The sequence below is a fragment of the Schistosoma haematobium genome, chromosome 6 (assembly GCF_000699445.3).
Source record: "Schistosoma haematobium chromosome 6, whole genome shotgun sequence".
NCBI classification, from domain to species: Eukaryota; Metazoa; Platyhelminthes; class Trematoda; order Strigeidida; family Schistosomatidae; genus Schistosoma; species Schistosoma haematobium.
This window is the reverse complement of record NC_067201.1, coordinates 24174472-24199938: the sequence shown is the minus strand read 5'-3', so window position 1 is coordinate 24199938 and position 25467 is coordinate 24174472. Positions and strand designations below refer to the sequence as shown.

The 25467-nt window shown below is 35.1% G+C and overlaps 1 protein-coding gene across 1 annotated transcript in view; it reads left to right on the top strand.

The window, feature by feature from the left end:
* Nucleotides 1-1997: 1997 nt before the first annotated feature.
* Nucleotides 1998-25467, top strand: part of HNF4G (Hepatocyte nuclear factor 4-gamma) — a 41901-nt gene continuing 18431 nt past the window's right edge. The window contains exons 1-4 of the mRNA XM_051217202.1: nucleotides 1998-2062; nucleotides 5432-5486; nucleotides 5531-6754; nucleotides 6783-17303. Of these exons, the coding sequence (XP_051065851.1) occupies nucleotides 16361-17303 (943 nt within the window). The 5' untranslated portion in view covers nucleotides 1998-2062; nucleotides 5432-5486; nucleotides 5531-6754; nucleotides 6783-16360. The remainder of the gene's footprint in view (nucleotides 2063-5431; nucleotides 5487-5530; nucleotides 6755-6782; nucleotides 17304-25467) is intronic.

The window sequence follows — 25467 nt, the reverse complement described above, 5'->3', positions numbered from 1 at the left end:
GTGGGATCGTGGATGCTCACTGCCAAAGACGAAACGGCCGTTCAGTGCTTGCAGGTTTTCCATGGTAGTCTAGCTTCAAGTGACTCATGATCTCAACTTTTAAAATGATCGAGTATGAGTTTATAGTATTTTGTGCCGAGACTACTATTAAATGGATGAGACAATCAGATTTAACATAACAAATCTTGAATTTTAGCGCAAAATTCATTCATCCATTCCGTTAATGAACTGATGTCAGTTCATGATGTAAACCGTTAATCGAATTCCTAAACCTAACCATCAGCTATATATATAAATATCATAATCCTTATACTTCACACAGGTTTAAAACCTTTATTTAGTCGTAGATTCAGTTAGTCAATCAGTTACGATGTAAGATCAAGCACATATGTGCATCGATCAAAGTTGCCATACCTCATTAGCACAACAAGATCAACACCGGATTCATAGAAGTAGTTAATTCAATGGTGGTAATATAGAAAGATTGCATGCAAGGATATAGTACTGAAAGAAAGAATTAGATGGTAAGAAGAAAGATATAAAGCAATTTTAATCTCATAGTTTAATGGAAGACAGAGAGTGTATACACCTACACCATTGTGATCGATTCTGAACCATATATCACCCAGAATCTTCAACCATTCGTTACGATAGTCACTTGGATCCTAACCAAATAGTTTATATCTATCAATATGGCTTAGACTAGAAGTTAGTGACTTTAAGCACTGACACCACGTTGTAGTTTGGTCATCGTAGTTTATATAATCAAGATCATTTTAAAGTCCTTCAAAGATCATTCATGTATGATAATCTTATCTCTATTAAGCTAATTGTAAATATTTCTAATAAAGATAAGTCAACTTATAAAATCTTTGTGAACATAATTTACTAGAACAATAAGTAACTTAAATAACAAGTTGAGTGTTATTTTTTTTGCGATAAAATGTGTATGATGTTACTAAGTATTGAGAATTACTTAGTTGAGTAAAACATTGTTTTTTTTTTTGGTAATTTTTACAAGTGTTTACTTATCATCTGACAATGGTTATATATACATATATTTATGTATACAACACACATATACACATACCCCCCACACACACACACACACGCACACACACATCCACCTAGAAACCTAGCCCTACCAACTACCCCTCAAGCCACCCCTCCCTCCACATTCACATCATAAGATAAATTAGTTAAATGACTGATAGTCTGTTGACTTACTCTAGTTATCAACTACTTAATTCCTATATATATATATATATATATATATATATATATATATATATATATAGATAGATAGATAGATAGATAGATAGATAGATAGATTGATAGATAAGTATTTACTTGTACATGTAAAGACAAAAAAAAACACAAAAACAACGAAGGTATTTCTTTATACAAACATCCCTGCGTATAGAATTAAATCATCTATGAATTCAATTAATTGTTTGTATGTTTTGTCAATGATTATCATACTATATTGATAATAATCATAATGGTTATTTATTATGATTATTATTAACTGTGCTACCATTGAGAAATACTTAAAACAAACCCGACAAAATTTAGTGGCTCTTTACACATTTCATATCACACATTCACATTCACATTCACACTTACACAAACAAACAAACACACACACATACACCTATGGGTTCTTTATTTTTCTCAAAATATAATTTTTATGCTCATTTATCAATAAATTTTTTGTTTAGTTTAGTTTAGTGTTTTTTTCTCTCTTTCTTACTCTCCGAAAATGTGCAGAATACAAAAACGATTATTATTATTATTATTATTATTATTATTATTTTATTTGTTTAATAAGCCCGCGCACTCATACGCACGCACGCGCGCACACACACACACACGTACAAATTCAATGATTCATTTAAACAATAAAATGCTTATTCTCTTTATTATTGAAACAATCATATAAATATAAATATAAATAGATATATAAATCTAATTATTTTAATAATTCAAGATTAAATAATAAAAATAGTTTTCATTCAAGGAAACTATTGAACATTGAATAAAGAATTAGAACTCATTCACTGTAAGTCATCATTGAGATTTCCTCTATGATTAATTTTCTCTCTTTTTTCTCTTTTTCTCTCTTTTTTTTAAAAAAATATTCTTAATTATTTAATTGACCGATAAGAGATTATCATTTATGGACGAACCAATGAGGTTATGGGATTTTAACGGAAAAATTCTATTTTGTTCATTTTTAATCTTTAATTATGAATGATCAATGAGATTCGTTGAATGTTTTACATCAGTTTAGAACTTTCATTTGATCCTATTTTATTAGATGGACAGTTTTAAAGTCAATTTAGCGTCGTTCAAAGGTCGTCCATAAATTATAGTCTCACCAATATATACCTAATGTCTCTCTCTATAGATGTATATGCATATATATATATATATATATATATATATATATATATATATATAATGGAATGAGTTAGGTGGTTTAAAGTTGACTTTGTCAATTCATTATATTATCTAATCACCTTTGACATTTAGAATAGAATTATGTATAGTGCAAGGTCTATTTCATAATATGTCTATGAAAAAAACAACACCCTATTTAGATAAGAAATTGATCAAAGATAAATATTTTTGAATGAAAGATAATATGAACAAGTTGGCCAAAGTGCTAGTTTGGTTAGGCATTAGTTTGAAAAGACTGTGGGATTGAATCTCATCTACATGATACATTTTTTGTATCTAAACATCTTGATACGGTTGAGGGTGAGGAGAGTCAACTATACCTCTTGAAATGTGCTCACATGATTACGTGCATATAACCACTGTCAGGAAGTTGTTACTCATTGCCTTCTCGCACTACAGGTGTTGTTTACAAAATCAAGAGGACGAAAAGCGAATGCCCATTGCTTTAACCAGGTCGATGGATACGAAGGATATCTCTAAAGGAATTGGAAAACCCTGATTCCAACTCAATGGTGTACATGGGATCCAGGATCCCGATGGAACGAATAATGAATAAAAATATTGTTAGTAACCGACTCCCTTGGGACTATACTTCTTAACATTGGTCCACTGCTTTATGGATTAGACCTTTAGTTCAAAGGCTCAGGGTATGACCCCCTAAGAAAACTATTTGTATCGGTTTGGTCATCCAGATAGCATCAAAGCTCTCACAAAAATCAATGATAACTACTACTCGCCTCATGGTTACTGCATGGCGCATATGTATTTGGTACCTTTTTGTGCTAATATTTATGTATCATATAATCAACATTGTAATCATTCAAATAAGGATTACGTAATTATAAACAAATTTTCATAGTTTAATTTCTGAAAATTTAATACATTAAAGTAGATACTACTAATTTTGATGAAGTTTTGTTCTCTGAGCTTAGATGATTTGGTTGTGGAACTTTCATTGTTCTACTAAATGACAAACTTTATTTTATAGTGATGATATCATTCAGAAGAACAATGAATGTTCCACAACAAGATCATCTAAGCTCAGAGAACAAAACTTCATCAAAATCATTCATCATCTCAACATACTACTAATAAATGACTGATGAAAGATTAAATTTTGTCATTGAATAACATTAACAGCTACTAACATATTCATCATGTGAAGATGGCAGTAATTTTAATCGTTGAATTCATGAATCGATCTAAGGTAGATCAATATTTAAAATCTGGGAATACTAAATCACTGCTGTTTCCTAGAAACTGACTCCTCAGTAGTGTACATCTACGAGTCCTCACACAGGATTCAAACCCACAGCCTTCAATCTCGCGCATAAACACTTAAACTCTACACTACTGAATTGGTATCCGACAGTGTTATTATCTAACTTTAATTGATTCATGATTTGGCGCAACATTTTATTTATTGTCTGAGGTGGATAACTGTTTCATATTCAACACGGATTGAACGTCAATGATCACTGCTTCTCACTAGAACTCCAGGAAATTCATCTTGAAACTAGTCACTCGTGAGTATATGATAATCATCAGAATGAGGATTTATGGGAAAATTGTTTAAACTCAATTAATCAACTAAATTTCATTTATAATCCCTTCAAATGATGATACTTAATTCCATGACATTATCATCTGATACAAGTACAATTGAGGTACATTAATGTACAACAATGTTATATGCTGAATAATTTATACTATTCATTATAATACCTAATCTCTAGAAATGGATAATGTAACCGATATTATAAGAATGTACATCAATGTATGTATATCCCTTTAAACTGATACATTGAAAGAAAAAGAGAAGATAATTCTTAATCATTTCCAAGGAGACTATAATTTATGCACGAACCAATCAGATTTATGATTGGGATCATGAATCGATTGATGTTAGACCACCTTTGGAAACCTGGAAGCACTGGACGGTCGTTTCTTCCTATTGTGGGACTCCTCAGGAGTGCACATCCACGATCCGGCCCGCGGGATTCGAACCCAGGACCCTCAGTCTCGCTCTCGAACGCTTAACCTACTGGACCACTGACCCAACATCCAATGGTGATAGTGTCTATCATCAACCAATCCACGAAATTGCGCGATGAGATTTAAAATAATCGATCTTGGATTTTGGCGCGAAATTTATTTAACCATTTATCTAAATAGCGTTTTTGGGATTTTAGCTGATGTCAGTACGTGATATAATTCCTAACCCTAATCATTAACTATAAATCATGATTCTTATTCTTGAAACTACTTTATAATCTTCATTTAGCCCAAGTGGATAGGTGGACATTCACATGATCACTAAGGCGTCACTGAAAGATAGTTCATATATTTCATAATTCTCACAGCGTTGTCATTTTATTTCGATTAAATATGACTTGATTCATCAATCCTGCAATGGGAAGAGACAAGTAAACAACATCAGTTTGCATAGGATGTACATATGTCAATAAGAGACTGATCAATTCCACTCCTAAATAACAAAGGAAGGATACTAGTAAACAACATCAAGTGAACTAAAAACTTCACCCCATTTCACAAGCATATGGTTATCAGGACTCACTAGCTAAGTGAATAACTCGATGGCATATGAACTGAATGGTACTGGTGTTTGAGTCCCAGAGTGAATATCCAGTTGATGAGTCCCGAGTAGGACAAAATGAGCGTCAAAGTGGATTCCAGTGCTAGTCACTATAGATCTTTTACATCTGTTCTTATAGTTTATTAATTTCCTAGTAGATTATATCCAACCATGTGGAGTACTATTATTGGTAACATGATATGAACATGATACACTTTTATCCTCTTCATATATTTAATAAAACTATTCTAGACCATGTAAACAGCTCATCTATTTAACTGACTGGTGAATTAAATATTCTAAGGTATTCTAAAAAGATTTTTAATGTATTCAACAAGTTTACATCTTATAAACTGTTTGATTTCAGCCTAGATCTTCTGGAAAACATCCCTTACACCTGTTTGTAACATTATTCCACAAATATCAAGTAAGTCTATTCTATAGTTGAATCCGTGACTGAATTGAATCTAGACCATCACGAAAAACCTGGGAGCACTGGACATCCATTGTTTCCTAGTGTGGGACTCCTCAATAGTTTGCATCCACTATCCCGCACGCGGGAATCCACTCCAGGACCTTCGGTCTCGTGGGTAAATGCTTAACTTCTAGATCGCTGATCCAGCATCCAATGGCGTTAATGTTTAACTTTAACCAATCCACGAAATTGAGCGACCGTACATTATTGTCTTCAGTGAGTAACTGCCTCTAAAACATACACGATTGAACTCCATATGCCACGGCGTGGACGCGTGAGGGATCATGGATGCGCACTGCTGAGGAGTCATATACTAGGACGAAACAACTGTCCAGTTCTTCCAGGTCTTCCATGGTGGTCTAGCTTTAATTGACTCAAAACATACTAGTCTACATTTCTTAATTCATATATATATTTACAGTAGAATACGAATATCATCTTATATTATTTGTAAATACAGTTTTTCATTATACATTCAATTGTCTAACCTAGTCATCACTTCTTATACTTATACCACAAAAGAAAACGTTTTCTGCATGTATATTTTCCAAAGTATATGTGTACAAACATTCTCTTAATTTTTGATGGAGTTTTGTTCTCTAAGCTGGATGGTTTGGTCGTAGAGCTTTCATTGTTCTTTTGAACAGCATCATCCGCGCAAACTTCATGTAGAAGTGAAGTGTTCGAACGATGAAAGCTCCATAACAAAACCATCCAGTTTAGAGAACAAAACTCCATAAAAATCATCCACCTGAACTATAAATCTTCTTCACCATTCTCTCAGTTTGTAAACGATTTGACTTCTTAACCGTTTACTTATGATGTGTTTTACAGTATCCAATTCTGATATTGATAAATATGCTTCTAAAAAGGAAGCCCAATCGGTTAATTGAGTAGGAAGACTGAGAATGAGAAGGAAAAGTTCTATTGGCCACCTGAATTGATAAAAATCTATACACTCATATTTCATTTATTTATCCCTTAGATGTTTAAGCGACATTTTCCCACCTGTAAGGTGTGTCTCATTCCATAGATGATGAAACCATATCATGTTCGACTGGATATGTCAACCCTTTGATCGGTATCTGAGTGACTTACTGTATTAACTTTACCCACTCCCCTTCCAGAAATCTTGTACACAGAAAGGTAAAGAAGAGAATTATGAAAAGACACTTTACCTCCAATGTTCTTGCACGAGTAATGAGGAAGGAAATTAATAGGTTTATGTATGATAATGATTCTCATCAGGCTTTACTCTTTAGAGTAATAGGCACAATCAATCAATCAATCAAGGTAGTTTATAAGTCAGTGATAACAGTGGAATAGATAACATGAATATAAATAATAAGTGATAGGTACGAATTGATAGTGTAATGATAGGTATACTAGTTATAAGAAGAATAGTAAGGGTAAAAGGCCTGGAGGATTACGTAATAAGGATTATTCAATAATCAGAAAGTAAAGCGTCAGTTTGAGATGAAGTAGTGAAGAAAAATAAGTGAAAAAAGGATTGAATCATGATCTCAACTATTAAAAGTACTATAATATCCACAAAACACTTTCTGATGATGAACTTCGTATGTCCACTAGTGATCATATTCAAGAGATATATCCTGGAGTTCTAGTGAGAAACAGTGTCCAGTGGCGTTCATCCGAGTCTATTGTGAGATGGCAACTCACTGAAGACAATGATCGATGTGTCACTCAATTTCGTAGATTAATTGAAGTTGGAAATTAACACACTGTATGTCAACTCAGTGGTCTAGAATTTAAATGTTCGTGGGCGAGACTGATAGGTTCTGGGTTTGGATCTTGCGATGCGAGATCGTGGATACGCACTGCTGAGGAGTCCTACAATAGATTGAAACGACTGTCTAGCTTCAATTGACTTATGATCTCAATTATTAAAATTACTATAATGTTCACAAAAAACCCTTCTGAGCACTCATTGTCCGGCTTTCATCTATTGTAAATTTACTGAGGGTTATTTAACTGTTGTTCGTGAGAATGCGCATCACAATCATGAGTACAACTCCCTGAGGTACGGCAAGTCCAATAATGATAGTAAACCTTAAAATTTTCCGCAATGTTATCATTTTTACCAAACTTTAGAGCTCTCACATAGGAGATGCATTCTGATTGGCTATCTATAGGGCACCCTCGTAATCCCTTAAGGTCGCCGATATAATACGATTTGATTGACTATAATTTACGGACGAACCGATCAGATTTACGATAACAGGTCTTGGATTTCGGTGCGAAATTCATTGATCCATTTGGCTAAATAGCATTTTGACATTTTAGCTGATATCAAGTGTAAATCACAATGCTTATCCTTCACACAAGTTAAATTACTTAGAATCATTTGTTTCTGTCTACCATATAACCTCTATGGACTAAGTGTAATGGAATGGAGCTGCGTATTGTTTTGTCATTCTCTTTTCCAATCACGAATGGAGATGTACACTAACTCGTCGGCTAATTTATCTGGTTGTTATACCAAAATAGCTTTCTCCACAAGATCAACTGAAATTCTAGATTCATAAGGCTGTTAAGAAATCAGTTAACTCATCCTTTTGTTTAAGGATCATCATAATTCAGCTAAATAGTAGCAGATAGAGGTCAAAGGTATTAAACTTCTTCTTGATTGGTTGAATCAATCACATAGTAGATCACTAGAGTTTTCTGAATAACCATCGACTTCATCACATTTCTGTTCATTATATAAACGCTTTAGTTCGGAAAACCTTGTGGGTAACCCATTTAGATTAGCATATTATGAATAAACTCCAGTTCTTTGTTAATAATAATGAAAGTATCATCAATATAACAGTAATAAAATCCTAGCTTATCAATGACCAGGACAGAGTGGGTTGGAGAATGCTGGTCGGCGGCCTATGCTCCATTGGGAGTAACAGGCGTAAGTAAGTAAGTAAGTAAATTATCAATGACCTCCTTGAGATGACCGTTTTCTAGTTTCGGAAGAAAACAAAATCAGCAAACATAGAATATAGAAGTGAACCTATTGCTATTCTATCATTTTGTCTATCATGTGTATTATCAAAGACTAAAGGAGCATTGATTGTACATTTCAAAAGTAGTTCATTGAAACTAAACCTTGGTATTGTTTACTTGAATTTTCCCCTTTCTATATCTTATTAGTATATGTCCATACTGTACGTATTGTGAAGTGAAAAACGCGATGGCGTTTGAAGTGAATGGTACAGGGTTCGAGTCCCAAAGTGAACATCAACTCAGATGCATATACATTCGACTGACAAGTCACGAGTAGGATGAAACGTGCGTCCTCGATTTCACTTTTAACCAAACTCCATCTCTGCTAATCCAAGGAACTCTAATATTGATCTGATTTTCAATTAGTTCTTTTTCGATTGAATTCTCAACGAACTTGTGTGGTGTATGTTACTTATGTTGACATAAGTAGTATATAACATCAATCAGAATTGGAATGACTAAAAGTAGGAGGTTGGGAAAATCGAATCGAAGAGAACAGGAACAATGAGTAATTGTTATGATAATGAAGGAATAATGAAGTTGGAGGCAATTGATGGAGGATTATAGTTGCTATCATGGTACGCTTGTCACCCTTTGTGTAAGAGCATAGGCCATCCACCACCATTTTCCATCCAAATATTTTCTGGACAACCCTTTCGAGTTGTAATTCATTTTCATGATGTCTTCGTCCAATTCTAAACGCAATGTGTTCTTTGGTCTTCTTCTTTTCCGTTTCCTTTCAGGATTCTGAGTTAGCGCTTGTCTTTTGATGCAGTTTGATGATTTTCGCATCGTTTTTTCCTAATTTCCTTTTCGGCAGGAAGTTGGTTTGTTCCCTTCTACAGTAGGCTGTTGCTAAAATAATCCGGTCAACAGAAATTCAGTATCCTGTGTACTCACTTGTTTATAAAGACGTGTACTTCTTTTATTATGGTTGTGGTAGCTCTCGAAGTTTCAACTCCGTAGAATAGAACTGTGTTGACGTTCGTATTGAAAATTGTGACTTCGATATTGGTTGGCAGACAGTTGTTTTGAGCTCCTTATGTTCTTCAATTGTAGGAATGAGGCCCTTATTTTGTCGATCCTTGCCTCTATGTCCCCATCAAGTGGGATTGAGTTGGTATTCTCTGTGTGGTATTTGATGATCTTGCCATTTCGTTTGTACGTGTTGAGGCCTGCTGATGCAGAGGCTTCCGCTACAGTAGTTATTTTGACCTGTATTTCTTCGTTTGTGTGGGATAGAAGGGCTATATATACAATTCTGATTTGTCCAACATATTTGGCAGAGGTTTTAACACAATGGAAAGAACACAAAAACAGAGAATTGACACACACTCATTCAAATCTTTCTATATCCAGGATGGTTTTAGAAAAATATCCTGCTTGGTTGAAAATATGTAACAGTGAATTGACAAGAAGGTCAATCGCTGAACACCATTAACAGTGTTCAAACTATAAGGATTGGCTTATCATTCATAGTCAACTTTAAGATAAATAGAAACTAATCAACGGTAATGCGGTTTTATATTCTCCTTAATGATTGAGACCTTCACTATGCATATAGAATAAACAGAAGTGTGTATGCACAAAAAACCTCTCTGATTATAATCATCATATGCACACTAGTGACTGACTGACTGGCTTCAAGAGGTATTTCCTGGAGTTCTAGTGAGAAACAGTGACCAGTGGAGTTCAACCAGAATTGTTGTGAGATAGTAACTCACTGTGGACAATGGTGGAAGGTAGTTCAATTTCGCAGATTAGTTGAAGTAAGACATTAACACGGTTGGATGTTGGCTTAGTGGTCTTGTGGTTAAGCGTTCTTGGGCACAAGGCCAATAAGTCCTGGGTTCGAATATCTTCGGTTGCGATCGTGTATGAGCACTCCTGAGGAGTTGAAATGGTGGTCCGACATCAATTGACTCATGATCTCAACTACTAAAACTAGAAATGTGTCTATCAAATAGATTTATTCGATTTGTTCTTCTCATTTTACCATATCAGCAACCCTAAATTTTCTCTAAAGCACTAAGTTCCTCATCTCTATTGACTCTTTCACCATCGATCTTTATTTATAATGCTTGTGAATGAAGACAATATCGAGGCAATCCGCACAGGATGCACATATACTATTTACAGAGTGATTCGTTCCAGTTCTAAAACAACAATGGGAAGATACAAGTAAACAACAATACCAAGTGAATCTACAGTATATAGTTAATTTGCAAAATATCAATCCACCATCCTACTTTATGGCAGTGAAACATGGCTGGTAAGAGTAGAGGATATTCGTAGGTTACTAGTATTCGATCATAGGTGTCTTCGAAACATTGCTCGTATATCATGGGACCATCGAGTAAGTAACACAGTTGTTAAAAGCGGGTACTAGGTAAGGATGGAAAATCAATTGATGAAGTAGTGAAACTTCATCAGTTGAGATGGCTGGGACATGTGTTACGTATGCTCAACCACCGACTGCCTCGACGTGCAATGTTCAGTGGTATAGGAGTAGGTTGGAAGAAAGCTAGAGGCGGCCAGACCAAAACATGGCACAAGTCCATGAAGTCACTGACAAGTGGACTGAGTCATGTTGGTAGGTGTAGACTACCTGGTTGGGGACCACGAGATGATATCAACCGATGGTTAGAGACCCTGAATGACATGGCTCAAAATCGTTTGCAATGGCGTAGGTGCATCCACTCTTTGTGTTCTCTCAAATTCTAATCTTCTGAATTCTTCATGTCCTTTTTTTCATCTTTCCAAATTTATTTCACTGTATTATACTCTTTAAATAACATCTCCAAACCCTAATCTTCCCTGTTACTGCTTATACTCTTGCTACCTCTACCACCACGGGATTTGAATCGATAACTGAATCTCTGTGCTAAGGTGGTGTGGCAACTCGAACTGATGTACGTAAGTACGAAGTTCTACGTTGTTACTGACTGAATGACTCAGATTTCATTATCCCTGCATTTTCATATCAATTACTTTCTGTTTGTGTTCTTTCCTTCTTGATCTTCTTTTAAATTACATTCTATTCCTGACTATCACTATATACTACTTATTGTGGATTTAAGTAGCTCATAACACATATGACTACAATTATTCTTTTCAATGTATATTTGCCAGTAACCATGATATCTTTGATTGGGTCCTTCTGTAACTTACACAGCGAGATGTCGTAAACGTTTTATAAACGCTTCTGAATAGGTTATGAGACTAATGGGTATAATGATGTATGAAAACAGATAACTTGTTGAAATACCCAGATGATAGAAACAAGTAGCCCAGATATTCAAACAGGTCGCCTAGAATTCAACTCATAGAACAGACTTGTAACGTTATAACATTTAACATATTGATAAATACAGTATGTACAATATTTTGTCTTATTGTATGTATATAAATCTACATATTGATACATTTTCAAGGTTTTTACATGACAACATGGTAGTAACTATGAATCACTATCCAATATTTACTTATCTATTCATTCAATGAATTTTAACTGTTTATACAATGTAAGCAAAGATGGATAGTGGTTAGTAATGGAGTACAGTTTGATGCGCGTTTCATCCTATGTTGGACTCATCAACTGGAGGTAACTACATCGCAGAGCTGATATTCACTATGGGATTCGAACTCGGTATCGTTTATACGATGATTATATAGAAATTTATTTGAATAAATTAACTTTATTTTTATCTTTCATCAAGTCAGAAAAGCGGGGGAGGTGTAGAGATTATAGTAAGTTTTAATGGTTGAATTCATGAACTGATTAATATTAGAGTACTATTGAAGACTTGGAAGTATTAGATGGTTGTTTTATCCTAGTATGGAACTCCTTAGCAGTGAGCATCCACGATCCCGCCTTGAGAGATTCGGACCCACGACCTATCAGTCTCGCACAAGACCACTGAGCCAACATCTAACCGTTTTAATGTCTAACTCTAACCAATCCACGAAATTACGTCACCGTACACCGTACAAAAAACCCCTTCTGATAATTAAATAGTAGTAAAGAGTATAAAGAGCCAATTATCTGATAATTACATAATGAAGATAATGATTCACCCTATGAATAGTCTTAAAGTTAAAGATTTCTTAACATCTCCTTAGATGTAACAAATATTATACTGGCAAATAGAACCGATATACAGACGTGATAGGTTATACTTTGCGTAGAACTGAGTACCCCCCCCCGCCACCGCCACCACCCTCCGATGATATTTTTTTAAGAATTCGTATATTTCAGTTATTAATCTCGAGAACTGCAATTGATTAGTCACTACTGGTCAAATTACATCTTAAACAGACACCTTCAATATTGCGGTTAAGTCAAAAAATGTTATCGAAAATGAATAATCACTAGGTGTGGAATTCATCTATTGAATTCATCTACATCTCGCTGTTGATATTCACATCGAGACACAATCTCATTACCTATCATATTAAGAGACAACATTCTTCACAGTTAATCATTGAGTCAAATGTTAAGATCAACAAATGGGAAAGTATAAAACCTTTGCAAATAAGATTTATATCCATTAAACAAAATAATGATTATCAGGAGTCAATAAAAAAACGGATTATAAGAGTATTGTATAGTAACAAAAATTTCTTTATCTGTTAATAACATCTGCAAGATTTTTGTATTTTCCCATTGCTGATGTTACATTACACTGTGAACTGAGGAAAGATATGAGAACAATGAAAAACAAATGGTTAAAACTAGAAAAGAAACCCCAGGATCTGGTGAATTGGAGAATACTGGTCGGTAACCTATACTTCACTGAGAGTAACAAGCATAAGTAAAGGGAAGTAAATATCCACATTTCCATCAGTTTGTCTAGTAGATATTGTCATATGATTACAAACTAGAGCGTGACTAACACTGAAATCTAATAAGTTGAAGTTTTAAAATGAAATGTAAACACCTAAGATCTCAATGTGATTCATAAACACTGTGATACAGATACACCTAACCGACAAGTCCTATATAAATCGAAGACTTGTTCTAGATTCCAAAGATATACACTTTCTATTATCAGACATTAACACCGTTGGATACTGATCTCGTGATTAAGCACTCGCGCATGAGACTGATAGGTGGTGGGTTCGAGTCTCGTGAAGTAGGATCGTGGATATGCACTGTCAAGGAAAAGTTCTACAATAAGATGAAACGACCATCCTATGGTTCCAGATTTTCCATGATGGTCTAGCTTCAATTAAAACTCATGATTTCAACGATATTTTATCGTCCATTCTTTCTATTTAAAGTTACATCCAAAATGTATGCGATCATAATTCAATATGTACAAACATTTATCATTCAGTGTTTAATTCATTCAATGATAGATTATCGATTATTTCTTTATTATTCTTATTTACAATAATGTTGATCTACCCAATTATTATGTAATAGTGATTTTGACCTTTAATCGAATTTTTTTATTACTTTTATGTTCATCTAATGATTCCTTTAATGTAACCCATTGAATTCAATGAGTCGATCTAAGATAAATCAATAATTAAGATCTAAAAGTACTCGATCACTGTTTTGTTCTAGTAATGAGCATCCATGATTCCAGACATTGGCATTGAACCCAATGTCTTCGAGCTCGCATGGTAAACACTTAAGCTCTACACTAGTGAATTTGTATCCGATAGTATTAATGTCTAACTTTAATCGATTCATGATTTGGCGCAAGATTTCATCTATTGTCTGACGTGGATAACTGTCTTACATCTGACATGGATTGAATACTACTGATCACTGTTTCTCATTAGAACTCTAGGAAATTCATCTTAAAACTAGTCACTCGTGAGTATATGATAATCATCAGAATGAAGGATTTATGGAGGTTGTAGCAATTTTAACAGTTGAATTCATATATAACAAAAAATATATTTATTATTAACATTCTATCCAATGTTCAATTTATTTGAAACTATCAAGTCTAACCTTAGTATTGATATTTATACTTACTTACTTACGCCTGTTACTCCTAATGAAGGAGCAAAGGCCACCGATCAGCATTCTCCAAATCACTCTGTCCTGGGTCTTCCTTTCTAGTTCCATCCAATTCTTGTTCATTTTTCCCATGTCTATCTCCATCTCCCGGCGTAATGTGTTCTTTGGTCTTCCTGTTTTCCTTTGGCCTTGAGGATTCCGTGTGAAGGCTTGTCTTGTGATGCAGTTCGGTGCTTTCCTCAATATGTGTCTTATCCACTTCCAGCGCTTCTTCCTGATTTCTTCCTCCGCTTGGATCTAGTTTGTCCTCTTCCATAATAGGTTGTTGCTCATAGTGTCTGGCCAACCAGTCCCAAGTATCTTGCGTAGACAACTGTTAATAAACACTTGTATCTTCTGGGTGAAAGATTTCGTAGTTGTCCAAGTTTCCGCCGCATAGAGTAGAGCTGTCTTGACATGTGTATTGAAAATCCTGACTTTGGTGTTGGTTGACAGTTGTTTTGAGTTACAGATGTCCTTCAGTTGTAAATATACTGCTCTTGCTTGATATTTATAACCTAGGGTTAATTTACTAAACTATACAGAGCGAGCATTTGATTGCGGTCCAGTGGTTTAAAGATTAAGCTTTTGTTTTAGAAACAAAAGTGATTCGAATTCAATTCCTGGATGTACACGTGTCGATCCCTACTTTTAAGAAGTTCAACACTACGATGAAACGTCTATCTAATACTTCTATCATTTCAGTGGTTAGTGATTTCAATAAGATTTAATGATCTCCATAACTTCATAATAATCGAGAAAGTATATCATTTAGTATATATTTTAGAAACATTTCAATTTATATTCAATTCACAATATGGACTTAATTCATCTACACAAACTTTCCAAATCAGATAAGTCTCTTTTCAAAATGATACCCTCTCAATTATATGTAACCTATGAATTCATCAATCGATTCTCACTAGAACTTCAGGAAATACCTCTTGAAGCCAGTCACTAGTGGGCATATGATGATTATTATCAGGAGGGATTTTATGGGTATTATAGTAATTTAAATAGTTGAATATATGAATCGGTGGACGATGGCGTAATTTCAAGGATTAGTTAAAGTAAGAGATTAACATCGTTGGATGCCTGCTAGGTGGTCTAATGGTTAGGTGCTCGCGTACGAGACCGATAGGTCTTGGGTTCGGATTTCGCGAGGTGAGATCGTGGGATCGCGCTGTCGAGGAGTCACATACTAGGACGAAATGGATGTCCAGTGCTTCGAGGTTTTCCATAGTGGTCTAGCTCCAATCGACTCATAATCTCAACTGTTAAAATTACTTTAACCTCAACAAAACCCATTCTGATAATAATCATCGTATGCTCACTAGTGACTATCTCCAGGAGATATTTCCTGGAGTTCTAGTGAGAAGCAGTGACCGGTGGAGTTCAACCGGGTCTGTTATGAGATAATAACTCACTGAAGACAATGATGGATGTGTCACTCAATTTCGTAGATTATTTGAGGTAAGAGATTAACATCATTGAATGTCGGTTCAATGGTCTAGTGTTTAAGCGCTCTCTTTTAAGACTGATAGGTCCTGAATTCGAATCTCTCGAGGCGGGATCGTGGAAGCGCACTGCTGAAGAGTCCCTTACTGGGACAAAACGGTCGTCTAGTGTTTCCAGGTTTTCAATGATGGTCTAGCTTCAGCTGACTTATGAAGGCTTTCTGCTAAGTACTTTGTTGATTCCTATCTATCAGATCATTCATCTTTAATATGTATACATGTCCATCTTTATCTCTTATGAAACTTAGAATATAAAATAACAGTTTGTCATTGTTATAATGGATCATAATGAAAAAACAATCAATAATACTGAATCAATTCATTATGTTACAAATTATGTAACATTTCCATCAATTAAAGATCCTATTTATCATACAAGTCAACAAAATAATTACATTCATAATAATAATGATTATTATCGTAATCTTCATCATCATGATCACCATCATCATCTTCATCATCATTATGAACATAATCATCTTGATCCTTCTCAACAAAGACATCATTCATCTTGTAATAATCAATTACAACAACCTTATATACATTATACAATAGATACAGATGAACATCTATTTCCAATCAATGATACATCTTCAATGACTACTACTAATAATACAACATCATATATAGAAGATATCAATGATAGTGAATTATCTTTTAATCATAATGTAACTAATGTTTCAGCAACTGCTACTGCTACTGCAGCAGCTGTGGCAGCAGCGGCGGCGGCTGCTGCTGCTGCTGCATCTGCTGTAGCAGTAACAACTGGAGTTGTTGTCACTCTACATAATACAGATTATTCTATCAATTCTTATATTCATCAACCTAACTTATCATCTTCATCAAGTTATAGTTATTATCAATATTATTTAAATGATTCACAATATCAACATCATCATGAATCCATTGATTTATTCACATTACATCCTAATCATCCAATACAACAACAACAACAACAAGATATTGAAGATGTTAATAACAGAATTGATACTACTATTACACCTACTACTTCTAACAATAATCATAGTAGTAATGATCCTTTGAAAGCAACAACAAAACATACTATTCGACATTCAAATAATAATCGTATGAAATCACAAACAAAATTATCTATTTCTGATGATAATGATGATGATGATGCTGATGAAGATGTAAAAGGTCGAAATCAAAATATACTTAAATCTGGTATGTTATGTCTTATATGTGAAGATAAAGCAACAGGTAAGTTGATGTTATGAAGAGTGATGAATAATAATTAAGAATGAAATCTGTTATGTGTGGTTTTTTAATTCTATTTAAGATTTGTCAAATGGATGTAATTGTATCCTAAATTTCATACGACTTGGAATAACTACTTACTTACACCTGTTATTCCCGATGAAGGAGCATAGGCCATCGACCAGCATTCTTCAACCTATTCTGTTTTGAGTTTTCCTTTCTAGTTCTATACAAATGTTGTTCATTCTTCTCATATCTGTCTTCATTTCTCGGTGTAATGTGTTCTTTAATCTTCCTCTTCTCCTTTGACATTAAGGATTTCAAGTGATGAGGGCTTGTGCTGTGAGTCAATCGGATGCTTTATTTAATATGTGTTCTATCCACTTCCTCCGCTTGGAATCACTAGCTAAGTGAATAACATGATGAAGTTTGAAAAGAAAAGTACTAGGTTCGAGTCACAAAGTGTACATAACCTCTAGGATTCATATATATCTAGTTAGTGATTACCAAATAGAATGAAATGGATCAACTTTTAGATCGTTGAATTAGCATCAAATGATTTACAGATCTAGTTTTAATCATTTGGTAACTTAGTATGGTAATATTAATGATGACTTACTTGGTATTGTTGTGTACTTGAATCTTCCCATCGATGTTTAGGATGGCAATTGATCAGTTTCTTATTAGCATATGTGCATACTGTGAGAATTGCCTCGTTATTGCCTTAAGTCACAAGCTTTGTAAGCGAAGATGGATAGTGGCTAGCAGTGGAATACAAGATGCGCGTTTCTTCCTACTCGGGGCTCGTCAGTTAGATGTACCTGCATCTCAGAGTTGATGTTCACTACGCCATTGCGTTATTCACTTACCTACTGAGTCCTAATAGCCACTTGCTTGTGCAACAGAGTGAAGTTTAAATTCACTTAGTATTGTTTACTTGTATCTTCTCATTGTTATTTAGGACTTCAAATGATCAATCTATCTCTTATTGGCATATGTGCATCCTGTGTGAACTGTTTTCGATATTGCCTTAAGTCACAAGCTTTATAAGTGAAGATGGATAGAGGCTAGCAGTTTATTGTAGTTTGATGCGCGTTTCGTCCTATTTGGGACTCGTCAGCTGAATGTACCTGCATCTCTAACTCGATGTTCCCACTTCAGACACGAATGAACATTTATGTATCAGTTTTATTTTTGGTTTACTATTTAGTAAAATGGTTTAATTAGAGTTTATACAGTATAAGAAATAATTTCCATATTAAAGTAATATCATCTATTATATTGAACAATGTACTATAAAGATCTTAAGTACTACCAGTTCATTATTGTACACTGAAATGAATCCAGTAGTCTGAATTCATATGTTTAAGACAGTCCTCTTGGTTTTGATGGAGTTTTCTTCTCTGAGCTAGATGGTTTGGTCATGGAGCTTTTATCATTCTTCTGAACAACAAACTTCAGTTTGTGCTTATGATATTCGTTCAGTAGAACAGTGAAAGCTCTACGAGTAAACCATCCAGCTCAGAGAACAAAACTTCATCAAAATCATCCATCTGATCTACAAATCTCTTCCATCATCTTACAATCTTCTTGGTAATACACGATGAATCGGTAAATTAGAATAATTGAATTCTAAATTAATGTTATTAAAACCATAAACAGGTCTAAGTTAGAAAATAATTAAAAGTTCTGAAACATTGGATGGTTGGTTCGTTTTAGCATAGAATTGTTTGTCAGTGTACATCTACAATCCTACAGAGAATTCATCTCAGAATGATTAGATCTCAGAGAAAGAGTTTAATCTTTTGATTACGTAACAATTGTTATAGTGACCAGTGGAGTTCAACCAGGTCTGTTGTGAGATAGAAACTCATTGCGTCGTTCAATTCCGTAGATTAGTTAAAGTTAGCTATTAACATCGTTGGATGCCGGCTCAGGGACCTAGGGGTTAAGCGCTCACGGGCGAGAATGATAGGTTCTATGTTCGGACTTCGCAATGTGGGATCGTGGATGCGCACTGTCAAGAAGGAGTCATACAACAGAACGAAACGGCCGTCTAGTGCTTCCAAGTTTTCCATAGCGATCTAGCTTCAATTGGCTCATGATCTCAACTATTAAAAGTATAATAAAAGTATTGAATATTTAATGAATTTAGCTTTGAATATTAATTCATTTAAGAACACTCGATCAGTAATTTGACAATTTTTGAAAATTTCCCATTCAGCTATTTCGTATATATTGAGACATTATCGGTGTGACTCGAATTTTTAGACGAACCAATCAGGGATAAGATAATAGACTTTGGATTTTGGCGCGAAATTCATTCATCCATTCGATAAAATAGCGTCTTGATATTTTAGCTGTTGTCAATTCATAATGAAAACCTTAAATCTAATTCCTATCCCTAACCATCAATTGTATGTTGGTGGACATTCTCAAGGTCGCTTTGGCGTCGTTCCAAGGTTATCCATAAATGATAGTTTCATCAGATTATCAAATAGGATTTTCAGCTTTATGTACATGTTGCTAAGTTCAGATTCATTAATCATTCTCTATTTTAATACAAATTACAACTTGATATGCCACATTCACTCAACATTCATTAATCGGTATCTAATATTAATCAATAACCGAAATACAATTTAAAAAAAACTGAATATAATTTGAATGTATCGCACTTATTCATTAAATAACTGAGTTTGTATTTATTTAAAATTGTTTTTTGCGCGAAAAAAAGAGGTTGCAAGTTATATTTATATAAAATTCCAGTTATCAACACTTATGAAATACTGAACGGCATGATACAGCATGATACTCCTCAAAGGTGTGCACTCGGGATTTGAACCCAGGATCTTCAGTCTCCCGCGTCGGGTAGAGACATGTATCTACCACAGACAATGGATGAACGGTTGTGCAGTTATTCATGGATCGATGGAAGTTAGACATTAACATCATTAGATGCCGGTTCAAAGGTCTAGAGTTAAAGCGTTCGCACGCGAGGTCGAAGGTTCTCCCTTCGAACATTGAGTGCAGGTTGATGAATGCGCACTGTTGAAGAGTACGATACTAATACGAAACGGCCGTTCAGTGCTTTCAGGTTTTCCATGGTGGTGTAATATCAATCGATTCATGATCTCAATCAGAAAAAAACTTAACAATCTCCACAATCTCACACTTATGAAATACGAACCAAGGACCTTCAGTCTCGCGCGCGAACGCTTAACCTACTGGACCACTGAGTTGGCATCCGATGGTGTTAATGTCTAACCTCAACCAATCCATGAAATTGTGCGAATATCTTCTCTCGTAATGAGGTAGATACCTGTTTCTACCCGACACAGATTAGCTCCACTGGTAACGGCTACTCACTAGAAATCCATGAATTCCCTCACGAAGCTAGTCACTAGTGAGCACATGGTAATCATCAGTATGGAGTTGTGGAAATTATAAAGTTTTTGATTGAGATCCTTAATTTCTCAGGTTGGTTGAGGTTAGACATTAACACCGACTCAATGGTCTACAGGCTAAGATTTCGCGCGCGAGACTGAAGGCCCTGAGCTCGAATCCTGCAAGCTGGATCTTGGATGCACATTGCCAAGCAGGAGTCCTACAATAGGACGAAACGGCCGTCCAGTGCTTCCAGGTTTTCCATGGTCAGTCAGTCAGCCACAAAGTAGGATCAGGCACATACATGTATCGACCCAAGGTGCTATACCTCACTAGCACAACAAGATCAACACCGGATTCATAGAAGTAGTTAATTTAATGGCGGTAATATATAAAAGAAAGATTGCAATAAGGATATAATACAGGAAAAAGAATAAGTTGGTAGAAAGAAAGATATGTAGCGATTTTAATCTCTTAGTTTAAGGGAAGACAGAGAGTGTATACACCGACGCCATTGTGATAGATTCTGAGACATGTCACTTAGAATCTCCAACCAAGTAGTCTGCACCTACAAACATGGCTAAGTCTAGAAGTTAGTGACTTCAAGAACTGATGTCACGTCTTAGTTTGGCCACTCCTTACGTTCTTCCAACCATTCCCAACACTATTCAGCATTGTCCGTCGTGATAATCGGTGTTCGGACATACGTAACACGTGGCCCAACCATCTCAGTCAATGAAAATTCACAACTTCATCAACTGATTTACCATTATTCCCTAATACACTGCGTCTAACCCCACTATTACTTACCCGGTGATCCCAGCAGACGCCAGCAATATTTCTAAGGCATCTGTGGTCAAATACTAATAGCTTACGAGTGTCTTCTACTCTTAATGGCCACATTTCGTAGCCTTAAAGTAAAACAGAACGAACTGCCCTATAGTATACTCGTCCCTTAATTAATAGACGGATATCTCGCTTTTACTATAGGTGACATAACTTGTCAAAAATCAAACAAACTTTTCAAATCCATGCTGAGATTTTGTCAAACACCAACACCACTCAAGACTATTGTTTTCCATTGTGGTCGAATATCACTCGATTCATGATCTCAATCAAGAAAAATAAAAAAAAACGCCACAATCAGTTCAATACCGTTTGTTTGTGTGTATGTGGGTGTGTGTTGTTTTTTTCTTTTTTTTTCGATGGTGAGGAAATACTATTTTTCATTACACTGAAATAAATCAAAAAATGTTTCTATAATGGATACAATAAGTTTTATATGGATATAAATTAAAATAATTTACTTGTGTGATATATCAATATTGTATGTATATGCATGTGTGCATGTGAATGTGCGTGTGTATGTGTGTGAATGTGAATGTGTAAACTTATCAGTCACAAATTGTAAATATAAATTAGTGTGTTTCATTAAGTCTACTATACAAGTGTTTTCTTTGTAATGAGTTTGTTGTTGTTGTTGTTGTTATGGTTGATTAGGTACCATGTTAAATGATTGTTTCTATGTTTCTATGTAAGTGATTTTAATGATAAGAAGTTAGATTTGATGTAATGTAAACATGAAAAAAAAGTATATCTCATTGATAAATTTAAGTGTACTTGAGATGTGTGATATTTATGTCGATATTTTTAGTTTACCTAATTAATTAATTAATTAATTAATTAATTAAGTCTGTTACTCCCAATGAAACAAATCTAATCATTTCAATTTTGTCCTTCGTGTTCAAGGAAGAATTATGACGCCTTATGATGAAAGCCGAGATTCTTTGGAAATCACGATGGACGATGCGTCTTCTAACAACCACAGGAGCAATTATTATAGGTACATGAAATGTTCGGATTATGTGAGAGACTAGGAGAACCAGTCAAATAGCAACGGAAATGAGGAGATACAATCTGATAGTGTTCCGAATCAGTGAAACCTATTGCACCTAAGCTGGATAGAAAAGGATGGATTCGGGAGAGATGCTGCTATACTCTGATCATGAAGAGAAAAGTGTTTCATGTACTCAGGGAGTTGCTTTGATGCTGTCCAAAGTACAAAAAGCACTTGTAGAATGGGAACCTCATGGATCTAGGATCATCAAAGCACCCTTCAAAACAAAGGAGGAAAATATAATGAATATTATTTAATGCTCTGTACCCACCAGTAATAGCAATAGCGATGATAGAGACTAGTTTTACGAGAGGCTGGAATACATCATAGCCAAAGTTCCAAGAAACGATCTTACCATCCTGATGGGAAACCTAGACGCCAAAGTCGGAATGGACAACACCTGGCATGAAGATATCATGGAACGATATCGACTGCGAGAAAGGAGTATGAATGATGATAGATTTGCAAATATATAGATATATATTCGATCGAGGTTGATTGAATTCCATGTTAGACATGATTATTACTATCAGGAAAAAGTTTGATAATAGCATTATTTAACAGATATATTCAGAGTCCCAGAGTGAACATCAACTCTCAGATGCAGGTACATCCAGCTGACGAGTTTAAAAAAGGACGAAACGCGCGTCCTGGATTCCACTGCTAGCCACTATTCATCTTAGTTGAAAAAGATTACATAATAGTTCCGGTAAAAATTGAAAATTCATGGGGACAATGATGATCTTTTTCGATAGTTGAGATCACGAGTCAATTGATACCAGACCGACATGGAAAGGATGGAAGCGCTGGACATTTATTTCATCCTAGTGTCGGACTTCTCAGTAGTGCGCATACACAATCCCACCCCAAGAGATTCGGATCCAGGACCTACTGGTCTCGTGCCCACGAACGCTTAACACGTGGACCACTGAGCCCGCATCCACTGGTGTTAATGTGTAACTTCAACCAAACCACGAAATTTTGCCACCGTCCACCATTGTCTTCAGTGAGTTACTATCTCACAATAGACCCGGTTGAACTTCTGTGGTCACTGTTTCTCACCAGAACTCCAGGAAATACTTCCTTTTATCCATGAAACTTTTTTCTTAGTAATGTTTCTAATTATACATTTGAATACTCGCAAGTAGTATAAAATGTATTACCACATTTTCCATGGAAACCGCTTACAAGATAATCAAATACATTGAATAATTTCAATAGTTGAGATCGTGAGTTAATTGAAGCTAGACCACCATGGAAAACCTGGAAGCACTGGGTTTCAATCTCGCAAGGCGGGACCGTGTATGTACACTGCTGAGGAGTCACACAATATAACGAAACGGTCGTCCAGTGCTTTCAGTTTTTCCATGGTGGTCTAGCTTTAATTGGCTTATGATGTCAACGGTTGAAATTACTATAATCTCTACAAAACCTCTTCTGGTGTTAGATAATTATTTCTACTGTATAGTATGTACTTAAATAATGATGGCACTGCAGTTTGAATTATGATAACGAGAGTTTATAAAAACTGTCAACTTGAAATTAATCAATTTTTTTTAGTAAAACTACCAGTTAGCAAAGGTTTGTATTTTCGGAGTTCTATACTCAGGACTCCAACTGACAGAGTCTCTGTGTCATATATGATTTCTTGGTAGATTGTCTCTATATACTGCTATTAAAGAAGTTTAAGTATACTTGATATGTATTTCTGGTTAGCGTTTTTTTAGCGAGTTAGTTTTCTACGGGATGGGGTAGCTAACCCCATGCCCAACCCTCCTCCTTTATCCGGGCTTGGGACCGGTAGTAGCCCCTGGAGGGACTCCAGGTGGAGTTACACTTGATATGTAACTGGCAGTGAAATCTATAACACTTGATTGGTTCTGTTATGAAGTGGTTATAACGAAGTACTTGTATCCCAGTGATGATTTTCTATGTATATAGAACATAGAATAATGTCTTCAGGACATCCATATATATATAAATAATCATAAACTCATGATATCACCTGATAAATTACTAGAAATCAGCTGTTACCTATCTGTTGTTCAGTCCAAGTTTAAAGTTCCTAGCCAAGATGCTCTCCTCATCTTATACAAGATTGTGTTTAACATCTTCAAGTTTAGTGAATCCTATTCTGATCAGATAATTACCAAGTTGGTTATTAATCACATAGCAACTATTCTACGATCAATTTTGATTAAACTCTTTTATTAACTTAATTAATAGACAATATTAACTGAATAGTAACAATTCGTCTATTTCTTTGTACCGTTATAATCACTAGAATACATGACAGACTCTAGCTAAAATGTTGATTGTTTAAATATCAATCGATTATTCATCCTCCTCCTCCTCCTCCTGATGTATGCGAATCCTATTATTAGCTTTTACTTTGCCTTCCTGTGCCCTTATGCGATTCGACTACAAATTTGCTTATGTACTCGTCTCTCCGCTTCAAATTCTCTTGATGTGCTTATAACTTGGTGATCTGTGCTATGTGTTAATAAACTGTAGTTGCTGCTTATCCATTACCTTCTGATTTCAAACACATTTGAGATTTATATTCTAACGATTATCGAATTGATTGATTAACGAAGCGAAACCATTAGAATCATTGTATCATTGCCAAAACAAAACAGAACCTATCATCTTATTATCACCCTGTTTTATTTTTGTACATAAGCTAACATCCAAAGTAAGATTGAAGAAGGGGGAAGACCTTACAGAATAATTTTTCTAATTAGGGTTTTTTTAACGAATAAGTTTTCTACGGGTTGCGGTCGCTAACTTCATGCCTAACCCTCCTCCTTTGTCCGGGTTTGAGACCGGCAGTAGCTCCAGAGGGGCTCCAGGCGGAGTTGAAACTTTACGGAAATGGAATGT